Source organism: Athene cunicularia (assembly GCF_003259725.1).
Source record: "Athene cunicularia isolate RWA chromosome 1 unlocalized genomic scaffold, athCun1 chr1_part1, whole genome shotgun sequence".
NCBI classification, from domain to species: Eukaryota; Metazoa; Chordata; class Aves; order Strigiformes; family Strigidae; genus Athene; species Athene cunicularia.
In genome coordinates, this window is record NW_020799091.1 from 18,176,794 (window position 1) to 18,195,458 (window position 18,665).

The 18,665-nt window shown below is 38.8% G+C and overlaps 1 protein-coding gene across 1 annotated transcript in view; it reads right to left on the reverse strand.

The window, feature by feature from the left end:
• Positions 1–15,382, reverse strand: part of XPO4 (exportin 4) — a 53,503-nt gene extending 38,121 nt beyond the window's left edge. The window contains exons 1-3 of the mRNA XM_026851146.1: positions 15,282–15,382; positions 11,556–11,697; positions 11,156–11,294 (exon numbers count right to left, since the gene is read on the reverse strand). Of these exons, the coding sequence (XP_026706947.1) occupies positions 11,156–11,294; positions 11,556–11,697; positions 15,282–15,375 (375 nt within the window). The 5' untranslated portion in view covers positions 15,376–15,382. The remainder of the gene's footprint in view (positions 1–11,155; positions 11,295–11,555; positions 11,698–15,281) is intronic.
• Between the last annotated feature and the right edge of the window lie 3,283 nt (positions 15,383–18,665).

The following is an 18,665-nucleotide window of genomic DNA, read 5'->3' on the forward strand; positions in this document are numbered from 1 at the left end:
CCCCACCCCACCCCCCCCAAACAAAAAAAAGAGGAGAGTAATACACAGAAAGCTCTGATGCTTGAAAGCTTTTGGATAATTCCCTCCAAAGCACAATATCCACAAGCCTCAGAAATAACCTTTAAAACTACTCTATTAGAATGATGTCTCTGAAGTGATACAAGAATTGATGAGAAAAAGGCACGTTAATTTTAGAGACAGATCCATAAAGACTGAAGGTTTAAGTATCTTTACCTTAAATTTTGAGAATGGAAAAGTAAATCAAATGTTTATCCTAAAACACAACTTAAAAGCCAACTTTCCTTTATGAAACACAATTCTCCAGCCTTTGTTGCCAATTTTTTAAATAAAAAAAAAAATCTTTTTTTCCTGATGCCAAAGTCCAGTAACCATCATCACCAGTTTAAATATAATTTTAACTGATCATTACACACAAAGGAGAGTAAATATCGTACAGCGGAGATGCAAGCAGTACTTCAGAAGTGTGCCATACAGTACTGTAACAAGCACAATAGAAACTATACTGATGAAATGAAAACACTTTTTGTTAAAGAGATGTTTTTAACAAAAAACTGCAAAATTACTGGCTATCCTTCCAGACTGTTTGGAGCCAAGGTGCCAGGGTTGGACAGAGGGACAGGAATTGTTAAAGGGTCATGCATGCCAGCAAGTGTCCAGGGGTTAAACAGAAATATGCACACTACCTCTGAACACCCGAAAGATTAAAGTGGAGATGATACTATTTATGCAAGCTCATACAACAGCTGAGACCAGTGCCATCCACCCACCAACTGCAACATCTTTGTTCAGAAATGCCTCTGAAGTCAGTACCTTGACCCCCCAGACAACCAGTTATCTTAGCCAGTATACACTAAATTAACATTCTTACTTGCTAAATAAGTCCCAGACAGATTGAACATAGTAGCTTTATGGTAAGATATGGATTTTCTCCTCTACTATAATACAGCTGTACAGTGGACCAGCATATAGTTGATCAGTTGCTAAATCCAGGCTTTCCTATTTTAAAGAAATAACTGTTTATTTCAAGGGGACTATTTCTCTTCTACAGTCACCGTCGTCCCACATTATGTATGATAAAAGCAATGTTTAACCAGTGAAACACAGCATCACACTTTAAACTACTCCTGCAAAAGTGCAATTTTGTCAGTTCTATACTAGACTTAGAAATATTTCTAATTAGCTCAAAATATCAGTATTTCCAAATTTCTAAGTTTTAAGCAATATATTTTTTTATTTAGAGGAAACACAGATTTGATCCAATATTAAAAAAAATTAGTATAGGCTAACGCTGAGTTTTAAATCCAACATTAAGAGTTTCATATGAAAAGAATTAATCTGGGTGAAAAAAAAAACAAACTAAAAAAAAAGCTCCCAAAGTTTGGCTCTAGAACAATGCTTGAGATAAGAATACATGTTTTTAAAGGAATAATGCAAAGTTGCCAGAGAACGCTGTCTAACCTCATTATGTGCAAGGAGATGCAGAAGTCTCACAAGGTTCTCTAATACTTTAAAATGCAGGCTTTTATTTGATGCTTGAATTACTGACACACTGATACTTTTCAGCTCAAAGCCATGATGTAAGAACATAATTAGTTGCAATTACAAATCTGTAGCATATCTGTAGCTCGATACGCTACAGCACACCATGATTACCATGTGGTATTGATGACTACAACAGTACAACAGCCTGGCTAAAGCTGAGCTGCTTCTGCTTTATCACACAAAGATCTCCACACCAAGTCACCATCCAGACCACCCCAGAACAAGCAGGGCAGCGATGCAGACCACCCATCACTTGCAGTTGGTTGCCAATTATTGGAAAATAATTGGAAAAAAAAAAGTTCAGGTGACACGTAAGGAGAACTAGAAAAAAAAAGTTTGTTCCCACTGTGATTATAGTTAGTATTAGCTGAAACAACAGATGTTTTCTCCAGTTTGCTTATATGGTATATAATAATTTATCATTTCTGTTTGGATAGTAATGTGCTATTGCATGATAGAAGTGTGTTCCAGATTTTTTTGTGTGCTCTTCTCCTGATTTCATGGAGAAATTTAAAAGGAAGTTTAAATTTTATAACTGATGGTAAAGAAATCTCTTCAAAGATGTCAAGAGCAATGGATCCAGCTAGGCTGACTGAATCTGCTAAGAGCCTCATAAAGCAGCTTGAGCAGTGACCTGCCCCCCTGACTTCAACAAAAGCTATTTCAGGTAGTTCTGATACCAGCACCTGCTCTAAGCATGAAAGGAGAAGCATGGTATCACCCACTTTATTCCCTCCAGCAGCCTAGCTCACCGTGAACACCAGGACACACAGCATCCTGCTGCTCTCCTCCCTCCCACTGAATTCCCAGCATCCCACCAACACCTTCATCTTGGTATTTCAATAGATGGAGTGCACATCCTGCCCCATTCCCTCACAATCACAAGGGCAACGTGCGCATTTGTGGGCACATCTATGCCCTCTTGTCACTACCTGCATCTGCACCTACCCTTTGTACCCATGAGGAATTGGAAGCACTCCCATATATCCAGGTTACTAGAGCAGGAGAAGACCAAAGATAAGATATTGGCCAGTAATTTAAAATTTGCTGCAACAACAGGCTGAGAGGAGATCGCTTGAGACTGGTTTCCCAGAAGGCAGGTGCCAACCCCCAGGAGTTTAGCTGACAGACAAGAGCAGAGGAACGTATCAAGACCTGTAACCTGTCCTTGCAACATCAAGCATTTGCATAAAGCTGCATATAAAACCACCACTGGTTTTGTGGTTTTGTATGGTTTTGTTTCCCTAACCTGCCATAAGGCTACAGGAATTTATATAGATTATTGTGTATAGCAGTAAGATTATCATTTTCATATGAATATTAACAAATTAATTAGCTTAAAAGAACATGTGCCCTGTCATCCACTGAACTCTTCTGAATACACAGTAATACCTCAAAGTCTGGAATAAAGTTTAAGTAAACTTTCCTAAAAGTAAAATTTTTCTTTATGAAAAGTAACTTTACTGAAGGTTAACTATTAATATTTTGAAATACATTTTTTTAATTTACATGTATGTTTGGTATGAAGACACTGAGTACTTCAACAAAAATGCAGGCTACTAGACAAAAGATTTCAAAACTCTGAACAACATAGTTTCAGACAAACCAATACAGTTATACTTTGTGAAATAAAATTACTTCCTCTTCAACATAGTAAAATTGACTGCACTTAATAAAGTCCTAGGGCAGAGAGGTTTTTTGTTGTGGGTTTAAGGTTTTTGCCATGCCACAGAAGATATTAACAATCCAATTTAGTAATACCATAAGTAGAAAATGCACGTGACTCTGGGCATCACATTAAAAGTCAGATCTGAATGTCTATTACGCAGTAATGCCATTAACTTCATACCAGTAAGAGTACACCTCTGAACCTAGTTTGACTCGCTCGCTAGCAATTTCTCTAGTTCTGCCACAAGTACATACCCAAACAATAAGCCCATCTAACAAAATAAAATACTTCTCTTGTTCAGAGCGGACTGCCTCTGAGAATAGCTTGGCACTCACCCCAGTTAGCTTTATTACCAGGAATAAACTTTATGAAAGATCGCTATACATAAAATAGACTCTCAGCTGCTCAAACAGAAGATCAATGGGACTTGTGATAAGAGATTAACTTGGCAATCAGACACCCAGTAGTAACATCGGTTTAGTAGTTTTCTTTTTAAATTACTCCAATAAAACACAAACTACAGAAAGATCATGCACCATTTTAAGAGTAAACAAGATTTATGTATCATTTATAAAACTCAGATAGATGCAGGAGGTAAATGCAACTTATTCCTCCCAATGGAATGTCCCCTATAACAAAAGTTAAAGCCATAATGTTTGAAGGGATTTCACACTTGTGCCTGCACTGCCCATGGAATAAGTGAACTGCTTCATTTGAGGGTAGTTAGGTTACAAAGCATCTGAAGGGAAGAAGAGTTCAAATACAGCTTAGGAAAAAAAAGGACATGTGGTACACCAGCTCCGAGGCAGAAAAGCCAACAGAAAAAGCAAAATGAACACCACCACCACCGTTGCCTCTGTTCTGAAATTCAGAGCAGAGATACAGCTAGGTTGTCAGAGGTTTGATTAAATCATTCATTCTACTACAAAACCTAAACTATCAAGCAACAACCCTTCTCCCACCCCCCCTGCAAGTGTCATTTATACCTACAGAAAAAATGAGCAAGTATATTTAAAACAATAAAGGTCTCACCTGAAAAAAACAAATCATAACATCTACCCTGTTATATTAGATCACAGCCAGGCTGAATATGCATTTAGAGGATGCTGTCTCTATATATGTAATGTAAACTCTTGTTACTGAAACCAAAGGGAAGCCACAAGAAGCATTTAATAACATACCTAAACCAGCTAATTTTAACTTGCACAGGAGATTTAGTCTTTGATTCCTCCTGCCATCAGAGGTAGAATTTGCTGTTCTGCTTCTAGATGATAAAAATCTGTAGTGAGAATGTGTCAAATAATTTTACCAAATAAATTGTTTAAATCCAGTGTTCCCTGATAAAGGTGGTAATATACTTCTTCCCTACTTCCTTGAATCAGGAGAACTGCATTTGCTATTTTTTTCAGAGTATCTAAATCCCCAGAATGTAAACTGCAACTCCAAATGGAAAGGTTAACAGGATGGCCACAGGGCCAAAAGAAATACCATTATGTACACAGAGCAACTGGGGCCACTCCAGCTTTTCAATTTGTGAGGACTGCAAGGGGCAGGGAACAGGAAACCCAGGAGCTGAAGTAGTAGTTCCCAATCAAATAAAAACAGAATATATGCTGAAGAAATATAAGTAAGGACCAGGAAGAACCCACTGGATTTTATCTGTTTCTTTCTTCCCAAATGAGCCAACTGGTGGAAAAATGCTGTAGAGCAGGGACAGGATGATAGGAATAGGACCCACAGCTGCAATTCTGTGCTGTCAGCTGTAAGGGACTGCCTGGGCAGTGCACCCCTTTCTTCCCATTCCTCCTCTGCCATCGTACAAAGACAAACAAGCAGCACCAGGTTAACACACCACACCTACAGCAGCACAACAGGAGAGACCCTGCTTCCCTTCCTTAGGGAGAACCAGGCAAACCAAGCAAGGGAAAACTCTAGGGTTGAGCTGAGAAAGAGAAAACCAATTCCTCTGCAAAACACTGGGGGCCACAGGAAGACGATCTTGTGGCATGTGAAGCATGCAGGCTTTGGCCAGAGAGAAGGGAAGTAGCAGCCTCTACTAGTAATGGAAGAGGTCCAGACAGTTTGCTAGAGCTTAGGGTGCAAAACATGCTTTTATTTGTTCCTCTGGGGACAGGCAAAGTTGTGAAGCAGAAATCAGGAGGAGAAAAAAAAAAAAAAATTAATCTTCTTTTTAAACAAGTGAAGGTCTGAAAACTATCTAGAGCTAACATATCCTCCTCCAGGTTCTTGTCTGAAAGGCACCAGTTGAATCTTCACTCCCACAGTAGTTGCATGAACAATTCAAGACTTCCAATTAAATTCACAATATGAATAGTAAGAATAGTCATGCAGTATCATCCAGCTCTCCATCCGTATCATCCAGATTTAAATACACATCACCCTGGCAAGTGCTCTTTGTAGGGAAGGTGTCCCCTCTCCCCCCACTTTTCACAGTACTTATTTTTGGTGCTTTTTGCCTGCCTCTGCCTGCCATACTGCCAGATATGCCAAACGAGCTGTGTTACATGGCTGTGCTCCACAGCAGATCTTCCTAGAGACACACAAAAAAAGATGGTAGGAGGGAGAAGGCTGATTGTTTTTAAGTAGATTCCCACATAGGTCCAGTTCATTACTGAACATATATACTCAGAAGGGTAGTACCTCTGAGAGGAAGAGGATCTGAAGATCAAGTAGCTAGGGTCAAACTTCTTAAAGAGGCCTTTCCCCTCAAGCCTATTTATTTGTGTGTCACCACAGAAATAAAAGAAATATAGGTGTGACACATGGAAAGGCATAATTTCTTCCCTCCCAGTGAGTCTGAGGTCTCCAGGTGAGGGTCTCCATACCTGCACATCTCCTGAGACACCAGAACTGAGGAAACAAAGAGTCATGGATGCCATACATAGAACAGGGGGGCACACATCTCTCCTCTGGATCATGTCTCCTCACCTCCCAGCCCCATCTTTGAAACTGTGGCTCTACTGTAAATGATAATACTGGGAGCTATCAATTCTAATATTAAAATTATTAAGCACGTAAGCTGGAGTCTTGCTATACTGCATATCCAGTAAAGTAGGCTCTCTTTCAAAAGAAAAATTGGAAGACTTTAAAAGGCACCCTGGTTAATAACTACTAAGAAAATACTTATGTTTTAAAGTTCTCTTACATTTCTATTACTGAGTTTTAACCTCATATTTGGAGTAGTTTCTGGATCCCTAAAATTCCCAAACCAATCTTTAACACACTAACTTAGGCCTTTATAGAGTACTTGTCAGCATGAAGGAAGCAGCTTAAATATCCCGGTTTACCATCTGGTTTTCATACTCAACATGTCTCAAGGGCGGTAAGGTTCACAGGACAAGATAATAATTTTATTAGACCAGAAGATACAGTTGAGGGTAGAGGAAGAAAATAATATATATATTTTTGTCAAAATGTAAGTCATGAGAGCCTCTCCAACTCCTGCCCTAACCCATGAGGCAACAACATCTAGACAGGGATTCAGAAGTTAAACTCCTCTTAAAGAACAGAATTAAGAAGCACAAATGTTAAATAAATGTAAATAGTTATCTATGCAGCCATTATTATTGATAGGTTAATTTAAATTAAGACAAATGCCTAGAGTTCTGCTTACTAGTATTTCCCACTGTTCACATGAAATACATCCACAGCACATTCCTCAGCAGTTTTAGGCAACCTAAAGTATCTAAATCTCCTCTAGTCCAAACATGAACACTGGGAAACAGACCAACAGATTTACAGATTTTTAAAAAGAAGGAACTGTTATGATCCCAGAGTTCTTCCAGTAAGTCTTGACAAATCTTCTTGCAGATACTGAAAAATTAAGGCTTCAGGTATGGAGCTTTATATTAGAATATATTTTACTGTATGCATTGTAGATGTTAAAAAACCCACAGAATCTGTTGCTTTCCAGTCCTGTCAGGTCTACAGCAGTTGGACTCCTCTGCACCTGCCTGCCCATATTCTGGAAGAAATCGAGGTGTGACCCATATCCTAGTTCAGTTTTAAACAAAGTCCATCTGATTGTGTTCACATGCAGACCAATTCCTCCTCCTAAGAATTAGTCACCTTACCTGACAGGATTCCTGTCCTTCTGGCAGGGATGAAGGACAAACGATATCTTTCAGTTATGCAAAAGCACAATATTCTAACACAAAAAGAAAAGGCCAAGGAATTTAAGGCATTTATAGTTGAGAGGAATTTGGCCCACAAAGTTCTCCAAAATGTTGAAATCAGTGACAGAAAACATGCATTTAGCATTTTAAGACTGGCCCATGATACTGGATCTAACGCCAGAAGCTCTGGCCCTCAGAGATGAAGATTTTGAAAAGAAATCCTGAAATTGCTATTGGAGGGAGATTACAGGTTCTCCTTCATGAGCAGGAGGGTGGCTTGTATTGATGTTACAGGAAGAGCCAGAGAAAACAAAACCAGGAACTCCAAAGCTAATCCTTGTCCTCCCAGAGGATGACTACTTAAACTCATTTATAAGGTAACAGGCAGCCAGACTCTCCGAGGTTTGCTTTCCCTTCTCAGACAGAGGTTCTTTCCACAAGACCAATAAAGGCTCATATGGCAGAGAAGTGTCAGCGAGAGCCAACACTCCAGGTCCAAATCCTGGCTCTAACCATGCATCTTTCCCATCCCCACAGTATTAACTCTCCTTCGTGCCTTGTTATTTCCTTAACACATACACTGTGTTCCACTATTAAGACACTAAAGCCATCTTTTTAATTTGCTGCTCACTTTCTTCCTATCATCATTATTACTCTCCCTGCTCTTCCTTCCAGTCTCCTCTTCATATTTTCACTTGCAACAGTTCGTCTATGAGTCTTGCTCCCACATCAGTTTCCCACACTACTCAACATACCTTCAAGTTCCATCCTCAAAACACATGTGTTTCTAAAGATATTTTTCACTAATACTCGAGAAATTAAGGTATTAAACATATCGAATCCTGCAAATATGCAAAAGACAGTACTATCTACATTCACTGCTGTCCTTATTACACAGATATTCAGGACTTAACCCTGACAAGATGTTACTGAAAAGTCCCAAAGGTTTCATGGAGCCGGAGTGCCTAACACACACAAAACTAGTACAGATGTCTGGCAGGAACTGGGTGGAGGTTTGCAGGGAATGGAAAAAATTAAGTACCTACTTTATTCTTGGAAGATAAAGAAGGGTCAGGAAGCTTTGGCACCAGCAGAGAGGAGAAAGCAAGCGAGAAGCAGGCAAGAGACCACTTTTTAAAAAAGGACTTTCAATTACAAACAGCTGTAGAAAGCCATTATCAACAGCTAAGAGCCATATTTGAGAGTTTTAAACATTTTTAAATATTAAGTGACCTGCTGCTGATTCTGTATGTTGTACTTCCCAGCTGTAGTGAGCCTCAGAGAGGACACAAATGGGTGGGCAGAGGAAACATGCAGCAGAAGTCTGTGAAGGACACAGAGAGTGACCAAGAGACTCAACAGAGAATTAGGCGTTGCAAAGGTATGACAGACTTCTGAAACTTGAGTGTACAAAGCTGGAGGCAAGAGTGCACATCACATCACAGGAAAGACATGTTAAAAAAAATGGTAGGAGTCAGGGACTACTGGAAAACATGTACCAATCTCTTCTAACACCCATATCCTAACTTTATCCCTGGTGTGGATGGAGGCCTTTTTTTATAATATAAACACACCTTCAGCAAAGTGCAGAAACACCTGTGACACTGCAAGGCACTGTCCTGGTAGCACATTTCAGATCTTGAAATCAGTACCACTCCCTTAGCTTCATACAGCACCCTGAAGCACCCTGAGCTAAGACTTCACACAGCAGCAAGGCAGCTGCACCACTGTGGTTCCATTTGGCCTGATGGGCACAGCTGAATGCTACAGGGGCATTAATGATAACACCACCCACCTATATTTGAAAAAGCTAAGTGGATAATTCATTGTATTAATTCATACAACATTTCAAAATTATTATATATTTATACAACAGGCATGCCCTGAACTCTCTCAGAGCTCAGTTGTGATAGGTACTGTGCTAACACACAATTTTATTACTGCTTATTATTGCATATGCCAAGTCCTGGGTCACATGAAGCTGTGCCCGTAAAGTCTGTCGTGTAGCAAAGTTTCAGAAGATTACAAGAACATTTTTATGAATGAGAACTATTTTATAATATAAAACTCCATACATACATGGGAGCATGTGTTTATAACCAGATTGTCGAAGACTAACAAATACATACTGCACCTTACAGAGAGTATGTTTCATCATATGTCATTTTACAATAGTGAGTCATACTAGCATATAGGAATTATATACTCAAGACATTTTCAATATTGTTCTTAAAACTTCAGCACAAATACTTTGGAAAAACTTGTGAAGACCAAGTGGATAAAGGGAAATGAAAAACTGAGCCAAACTTGGCCTCTGTATGGTGTCAGCGAGCAGAACTTGGAAGAGTGAAATATTGCCCCTTCCCCCAGCCAGAGCTCCTCTGTGACACACTCTGTTCTGCAGCAAGCCTGGGATGATATACTTACAGTAGGCAGTCTTAGCTTGCTGTATGCTGTGGTCAGTGTAGTGCATTTGTATGTTAGTGCATGCACAGAGTACAAGTGTAGAACTTGGACTGTGCAAGAGTTAATTCAAAGAAGACTTCTCTGTCAACATCCACGTTTCTATTTACTCCACTTCTGTATCTTTATGGAAAGATCATATAAACTACAGAAGCATACACAACGGCATGCATAAAACTTGAAAACTTCAGTTGCAACTCCATTTTAATAACAAGGCTATGTTTCCTGGAAAAAAAGCTGGAACTCAGCATTGTTCTAAACAAATACCCATTTCTATCCAAATTATGCACAACCAAAACACTGGAATGCTCTCCTTAAGCTAAATAACTGTGAAATTAAGGTTTACAAGTGTAACTGAAATTTCCATACCCTGGAGGGGTATCACTTGTGCTCAGAGGTGACACACTATTTTTAGGACCATGACATGAGCTGCATTACTTCTAGTACACTTTGATCAAATTTTCAGAGTTAAAACATTTGCCGCTCACATCTAGTACAACTGCTGCTCTAAATGCTCAGCAGTGTTATAAACCAGTTCCCTCATGGTTTTTGTTTGAGAAAAGCTTCAGTTAAAGTTTCAGCATGGAATCTACATACTCTTCGATTTGCATTTGGTAGGCAAAAAATCACCTCCCTTTAATCTCTAGTTACATGCTTCTATTATGACCTATTCTAAACTTATCTCCTGGCATAGCAAACGGAATTTCACTAAATGCATAGATAGATATTGGACACCTTGTTTCCACTTTGAGCTCAGTATGGAAGGTAACACTTACCCCTAGTACTATGACATTAAATCTAGAGTAAGGTTTGTATTTCCATTCCATGTTTTACTTCCTCACACCCCTTTCTCTCCACCTACCCGTCTCCCAGAGAACAGCAGAGGCCTATGCCTCTTGCTCGGTAGCCTATTCCGACAGCTGAGCCACAGGAGGGTGCAGCACTGCACAGATGGAAGAGGAACAGAGTGTGTAAAGAACCTGCCAGCTAATGGAAAATCCATTTTAGATCATGCTGTTTTACTAAAGAAACAGAGAAACAAGTAAAAGAAATGCCATGGCACTTAAAGCAGCTATTCAGAGAAACCTATTCCCTAAAAAAAAATACGGTGTCATTGTGTACCAAAGAACTACACATACTACTCCTAGTCACAAAACATTCAAAAATCTCCACTTTGGTAAATGATTGCTTGAGCAGCTATCAACTTAATTACTGATTTTAACTTTGACATGAGAGAAGTATACAAGATTTTATAGTCACTAAGTATATAAGTTACACTGCTCATATAGGCTGCTTAAACTTTGAAGAAAAAAAAAATACTTACCACAGTGGGGTTACCGCTGCTGATCAACTGGCTAACTTCATGAAAAATGCTTTTGCAGTCGATTGATTTGTCTAATGATCCCCGTTTCACTATCACCGCTACCGCTAATAGAATCTGCTCCCGAACGTACTTTTGAAGGCTGTAAACAACATTGCAAAAATGTATTTGCAAATAATTCTGAACATCAGTGCTCCATAAAATTTTAAACATGTTTCTGTTTCAATCGCTTTGTGTGAATTCATGAAGGAAAGCTGACGACTCTACAGAAGTCAACTAAGTGTTAAGAATGGAAGATATGTAACTGTTGAAATAGTCTTCCACCACTACCCTGAGAAACAAAAGGATAATCCAGACTTCATGCAGAATCCTAGATGTTCAGAGGTATTTTTTCTATACTTACTTAGGCCTTTGTAAGACATAGGTTAGAAGGAATGTTCGCAGTGACTCAATGCTAGTTTTTTCCAAGAGAATCCATTCTCTTACAACTGCTTCCATTATTGCTGTAGCAGCTTGAAAAAGGACATAGTCCACTTTACTAGTTTCTGTGGGGAAAAAAAGTCAACTTGAGTATCAGAAAACATATATTTAGCTTGTATGTACTTCCAACAAAAAAGTTAATGGAAATTTACTACTATCTATTATTAAATGGAACTTTGTTGCTATGAAAACAAAGAATTTACAACTCAAGACGGGGTAAAAATAATCAATAACCCAATTACCAAATTGTCTGGTAGTATTTGACTCAGTGACTCAAGGGAAGAAAAGTTGACTGTGTAAACAGTCTGGGCCAAAGATCAGGAATAAGAATTCTAACACAACTGTGGAACAAAATATGACAGATTTAGTCCCAATACATTAAGATATGACTAACAACAGGCACACCAGAACTGAAGACTCCTATATTACTTGGGTGCTTGCCTTTGGAACCAACAGTACATAAAATTACATGCGTTACATGGATAATAATGGGAAGCAAGTCCACTACACAAAAAGATAACATTAATTATCAAAGCAAAAGTTTTACAGGCTGGTGTATTTAAGGTTTTCTACATCATGTTCAAGCTTCCACATTTATTTTGAGGTAATCAAAATACAACTCCCAACCATAGTGTAGGAATCGTTAGCCCTTATTATCTGAATATCTGATTGCTTTGTATGTAGATGCTCTAAAAGAAATAGAAAAAGATGTTACAGAAAAAAGTAACAGTTTGGGTGACTAAAGTATAATCTAAAGCAAAAAGGCAGAATCTGAACTTAATTTATATGATGACAGAGGCTACAGAGGCTTTTTTTTTTGTTCCTTTGCTTTAAAAAATTTTAACTTAGAAATAGCAGGCAGTATCTCAGTAGCCAGTTTCAAAACATTCTGAGCTCTACAGAAAACACAGAAAGAACATTCAGAAAGGGTGTAGCCACAAGGTGGCGAAAGCATAAAATATGAAATGGTGAAACAAAATTCCCAAACAAGAAACAGAGTTTGAGCTATGGTGAGCAACTTGCCAGGCCTATAAAAACTGAGTTTATCTTAAAGACAACCCGGTCATGAGATGATGGGCTTTAAATGACCACAAACTAAACTTTCTTCTCTCGATTATATACACACAGTTTATAATACACAGTTCATTTATATGCAAGTTCTATATCCAAGATAGCAACCAATTTGCTAAAATGTTTTTAATTTAGTCAGGCTCCAAATCTAAATGCTACACAGGTAAACATGCTTAAATCCAAACAAGCCACCTTTAAATCTACTTGGCTTAATTTGGAAAACTAAGTAACCACTTAATTAAAAGTTTAATGTGTACTTCTAACACATACATAAAACTGAGCCAAATTATTCCTGCAGGGGAATTTCAATTCTGGAACTTGTTTCTGGGTCTTTGGCTTTTCAAATTGTACAAAGCTCACAGAAAAAGAGAATATTAGAAAAGAGGAGGATGGAATTTCACAACTGCAATCATTAACAGCACAGACCTCTAGCGCTCAGCGTAAGCTCGTAACTAGTCAGAGCACCACTATCTTCTACATGAAGTTACTAAAGAAAGGCAGGAGAAGTTTGCCAGTATGTTTAACAGCTATAAGCTTACAACAGAAGAACGTAGAGCCTCATACTTCCTGGGTTCAACTCCGGGTTTTTACAGAAACGCATGATGGCGACTGTTCCCCTTTTCCTTATGCTCATCACCTCCACTACTCTCCCTGTATCACTTGTACACCCTTTTCACAAACACCATCAACATCCTTGTTATCACTACCTCCATTCCAATTCCTGTCTTGACTATTTTTTCCTTTTTCTTTTTAAAGCCATCTACTCTGATCCTGCCCATCCTTACCTGTACATATACCTTCAGTACACTTCAACTTTTTTATTCTTCATCATGAACAGCTTGTTTCCCTTCCCTGATTCCTGATTTCATAATCCCTATCTCTCCCTTCTCAACTTCAAAGTCTTAACTAGCTATTCTTTCTGTCCAGACTGTACAGACACTTATTTAAAAAGCATGAAGTTTTGGAAAATTCTCAGTTCCAGATGTCAGCATCACAACTGCCTACACTGCCAGTAAAAACCTGCCCAACGCAGAATCACACTGGTTTCTCAATGGTGGTAGCATATGAACAGTTTAAGGATGTAATACTTGTAGACATCCAAAAAATGTTAAAAGCAGGATCACATTTCTCCCAACCACCCTGATTACAGAAGAGAAAAAGTCTGCAGTGATAGTTCATTACTAATGCTAAATTGAATTTCCTTCTTTAAGAAGAAAATATGGTGATTTAATAAATTCTCATTATTTATTTCTGATTAATGACAAGTATATCACTTATAAGAGCTCTGACTGGTCTGCAAAGTTACTCTTGTTCTTTTGCCACTTAAAATTCTCTAAAAAAAAAAAAATCAATGTGAAAATAAAAAGCATCAGTTTTGCTGACCCATAAAGCAAAAAGTGTGATTACAGTCTTCAGTGCCAGATGAAATACTACTATATTAAAGCCAGAAGAAACTAATTTGTAGAAAAAATTCTGGTTGGGGAATAGGTATAGGAAAGAAACCACACCCTGTTCTATATATCACAGTATAATTTAACAACACAGTAGTAGGCCTGCAATACTGAAATCCTAATATTCATGAATTTAAGTCTCTAATCCAGTAAATTTAGAAATAACTGTTAAAAAAATACTGTGGAATGAATTAAATATGAAAATAATAATTTTTAAAATATAATTCTAATATTTCTCTGTTCATTCTGGCAAATTCTTTGAAAGAAAATTTGCTTTTTTGTGGTTTTGGCATGTGTTCTTTTCCACAGATTTCCAGGTTTTCCTCACCAGGTTTCAGAGTCAGCTTTCACTGAAAGTTCCCCCTCACCTCCTCGCAACAATCACACTTAGTACAGTGATGCTGAGCAGGAGTCCTACATGCTTATTGCTCCTGCAATTTTCAGATTATTTAGCTGCCAAACTCTAATAAGTCTCTATAGTGCCTGTAAAAACAGATTTATTTTTAAAGACTTTTAACACAACCAGATTTACAGTATTTCCATTAAAACCCAAGATTTTTCTGATAAAAGGCAATACCTACCCATCTCTTTCCTTTCTCCACAGGTATAATCACACAAAACTTCAGATCAGTACTCTATTGCTTCTACTAGGTAGACAGAAACTTTTAGCTTTTTTTTTTAACACAACAGTTGAGCTGTTAACAGCAGCTTACTAAGACATTCAACCCAAAATAAATTCTCACTACGGAAAATTTCAGCATCAGTGCAAAATCTGGCAAAAGTGTAAAAAATTGCATCACTCATCAGTTTAATGGGAAACATCAAGCCAAGCAATCACACTACAGGCAGTTCTACAAACTCCACAGGTTAGACAGCGTTACAATAATCACGTTGCAGATTAAATCTGAATTTATTAAATCAGTTTAGGAACTTAGGTACATGAAGCTATACCTTACAGCTTTAAAACTGCCAGAAACAAAACCAAAAAAGGGCAGCAATAGGTTTCACCCTCCATCAAAAAGTTCCGCTCATCAGTATCAAAACTGATGTATTCCCAGCTGCAGAAAAACAGTATGGTTCCAGTTACAAAAATAGGTACATGCATGACCTCATTTATTAAAACTTACCCAAAATGTGTTTGCAAACAGCAAATGGTGATTTCGATTTTCTAAATGATAAGAATATGTGCTCAGCATGTTGGCGTTGTTCATTATTGACCATGGAAGGTGGTGCCTGGAAGAAAAGAGAATTTTAAAAAAAAGTTACTCAAGCACAAAGACCCCTTCCCGATTGTAAATGCATATAAGCAATGTCATGAACTTAAAAATATTTGAATTGTTAAACATCAAAACCAAGTATCTCTTGGTAAAACTGCCTGCTCTGAGTCATGGCCTCTTCTTATACGTGTATCGTGCACAGAAGTGTGCACATTGAGACATTAGGTAGAGAGTGAATAATTTTAAGTATGTTGTTCCTAATGAGGCTTTTGAAGTCAGATCTAAATTCAAACCAATACTTTTTCTACTCAAACCAAAAATATCATTGCACACCACTAAATGCTGCTACACACACTCACAGTCATGGAAACAAAGCACTATTTTTTCTTTAGTTCTATATTTGTTTTAAAATATTAAACTGTATAATAAATTCAAGGGATTAAAAAATGACTATGTTCTAAAATAAAGCATTGGCAGTAACATACTACCCTCTAGTGTTTAATGTTAAAGTTGACATCCTAAAGACTGCGTGAGGGCTCTGACTGAAGTGATGGGTAAGGTGTTTGGGGATGGTTACAGCAGTTCCCCAGCTGCCTATGGCCATCCCCTTATATACACCTCCCCTTACATCATGGGCACCTTGGCTGTTCAGGGAACACCTGCTGCTTCACTTCTGCTGAAAGCCAGCTCCATGGTGGTTTCTACCTGAAAATCAACTACAGGTGAAGCATGAAACTACGCAATGCAGTAACCTGGACCACTGCAAGGTGGGATATCACCTACAGACCGACCACCTGCATTGCAGTCTCACCTCATCAAGCAACCCCAACATCTCCGCACTGCACCACAAGGTAAAAAACAACCCTGCAAAAAAACATCAGCTGCTCACAACACCATTCTGCTCTCCACTTCTGCCACTAATATTCTCTATGTGGGATTTATCTGAACAAGCACATGGTACAAAACACTCTTACATGGGGTTGATACCACAAGGCAGAGTAAACTGAACTGATGTGCCTTTGAGAAAGGAACATGCGCACGTAGCAAGAGTGCATATAAACTGTAGACCTGGGTCAAGGTGACAGTGTAGGTTATTGAACTTCAGCTGAACTTCCAAACTCCAAATTCCAGTCCTGTCCCTAGCAACACGAGAAGAATGCATGTGCCACATATCTTTCATCCTTGACAAAACACAAGATGACAGAAGATTTAAATACGAGCAAGTAACACCACCTATTAAAACTCAATCTGAGTAAATGAAGCAAAGGAAAGCAGGCTGCTGATGCTTAGATCAAGGAGGTCCTAATAAACAGCTGTGTTCCTTCTTACACAGCAAATTTTTGACTCTCACAACTTCTCCTGTGCATATATGATGAATGCCTGCGAGGGGAACAAAATAAGTAGTGGAAAAAGGTGGCTGCAAAAAAGCCTCCTGGATGCAGAATACATGCTCTGTCCCTTCACAAACCTGCTCTACTCTACAGCCACTTTGGGGACAGGACCTCCTAGGACAGTGATTTTAACATATGCAGGACAGCTCTTATCAGCTCTGGGGACAAGACCAGTGTTTGTCCATGCTCCCTCCTGGGCAGACAGCAGTTGGTGTTAGGTTGTGCACATGCACAGACAGCAGCGTGCCTTTGGTGCACTTCCACGTGCTCAGAGCAGCGTCTCAAGGGCTAAGGCAGCAGGTTGCAGGCAGATGCACGGCACAGAAAAGCTTTCAGCTATTTGGGGCATTCATGCACTGCCAAACAACTGAGATGGAAGTAAGCTCCATGGCAGTACCTGAGTGCTTCCAGGACACTGAGCTTCAGTGAACTCCAATCCAATATCAAAACCCAAACTTTAAAAACTTTTTAAGCAAATGTAAACATGTAAAGAAGCAGCTTCACTAAACTGGGGCACATGACACTTCTGTGACAAAACCTCAAGTCTCCTGCATGCAGCCAGCCATCAGCAGGAGTTGTTCCCAACCACCCAGGCTTTCTGCAGTCTGAAGGACAATATTTCTCCATGTGGATTCTAGCTATATTCACTCTAACAGAGCCAGTTGTTCTGAATGCCAGAATACTTGGAGCAGGTTATCAAAAATGAATGAATGACCTACACAGCAACAGCCTGACATGCACTTCAGTCAGTACTACTGCAAATAAACCAACCAAACAAAAAACGCAGTCCCCACTTTTTTTTTTTCCCCTGTTGTATGGGCAAGCGTTTGTGCAAACACACAGAGAACCAGATTGAGGAAGTGATCTCCAAAAAGCATCCCACCAAATGCAGGTTATTTTCACCTGTATCAGTTCCCCAGCCTGGTTCACCATAAGCCAGCACAGAAGTCTGTGCTAGCACAGTAGAGGACCAAATGGCTTGTGATAAGCTGCTTTTTACCATTTAAAGTGTATATAATCTACAGCCTCTGTAGGCTGTGCAATGCCATGGGAATACTCTTAAGTCTCAAGGAACACACAGCTTCAATCAACGAAGTTTTGTGAGAACAAAGAATCAGATTTCTTGAGACAAGTGACTTATTTTAATAAGTCTCTGCTACCAAAAGGAGAGCTCCCCCTCTTTACTTGCTCTCACCTGCATGGTCTTGTCATCTCCTTGCATTATCTGTTCTATGACCTACCCCAGGGCAGGGAGAGGGAAAGGGGAATGAACACTCGTTACTTCAAGAAGCATCAAAAAGTCAGATAAGTGCCAAAGCAAGTGCAACAATGGGGAGAAAAAAAAAATGGAGTAGCATTGCCCTTTCAACAGTACTGACCTCGCAACTCACAGCTCTGCAGTCTCGTGAAGGCTCACTAATTACAGCCAGGATAGAAGGAATACTTCGGGTGTGACAAAGCATAACATTTCGCATGTCTGGGGTCATTTATACTCACATTCTTAAAGCAAGAAGAGCAAGTTAGGACTACCTGATATTGAACCAATTTTGCAATAACAAAGCATATTTGAGTGTGTCATATAGAGATCATATCTATTTTCAATGTTCTGTAATACTTAAGGGCACTTGCAGGGATATTGCACCATTAAAAAAAGACAGAATTAAATTTTTATGGGAAATTGTCCCCTCATGCTTACAATAACTAGAAAAGTGACCTCTATCTACATTATTTTAACTCTTCTCTGAAGTCTGATTACAGAAGACCTTTGGCACCTTGGAAAGGCATCATGTTCCTATATTAATTTTTAAAATCACAATACTTTAATAATACATTACACACCTAAAACTGTCAAAACTGTCCAAAACGACTGTCAAGTGCAACAGGTAAACTAAACTGTGCTATA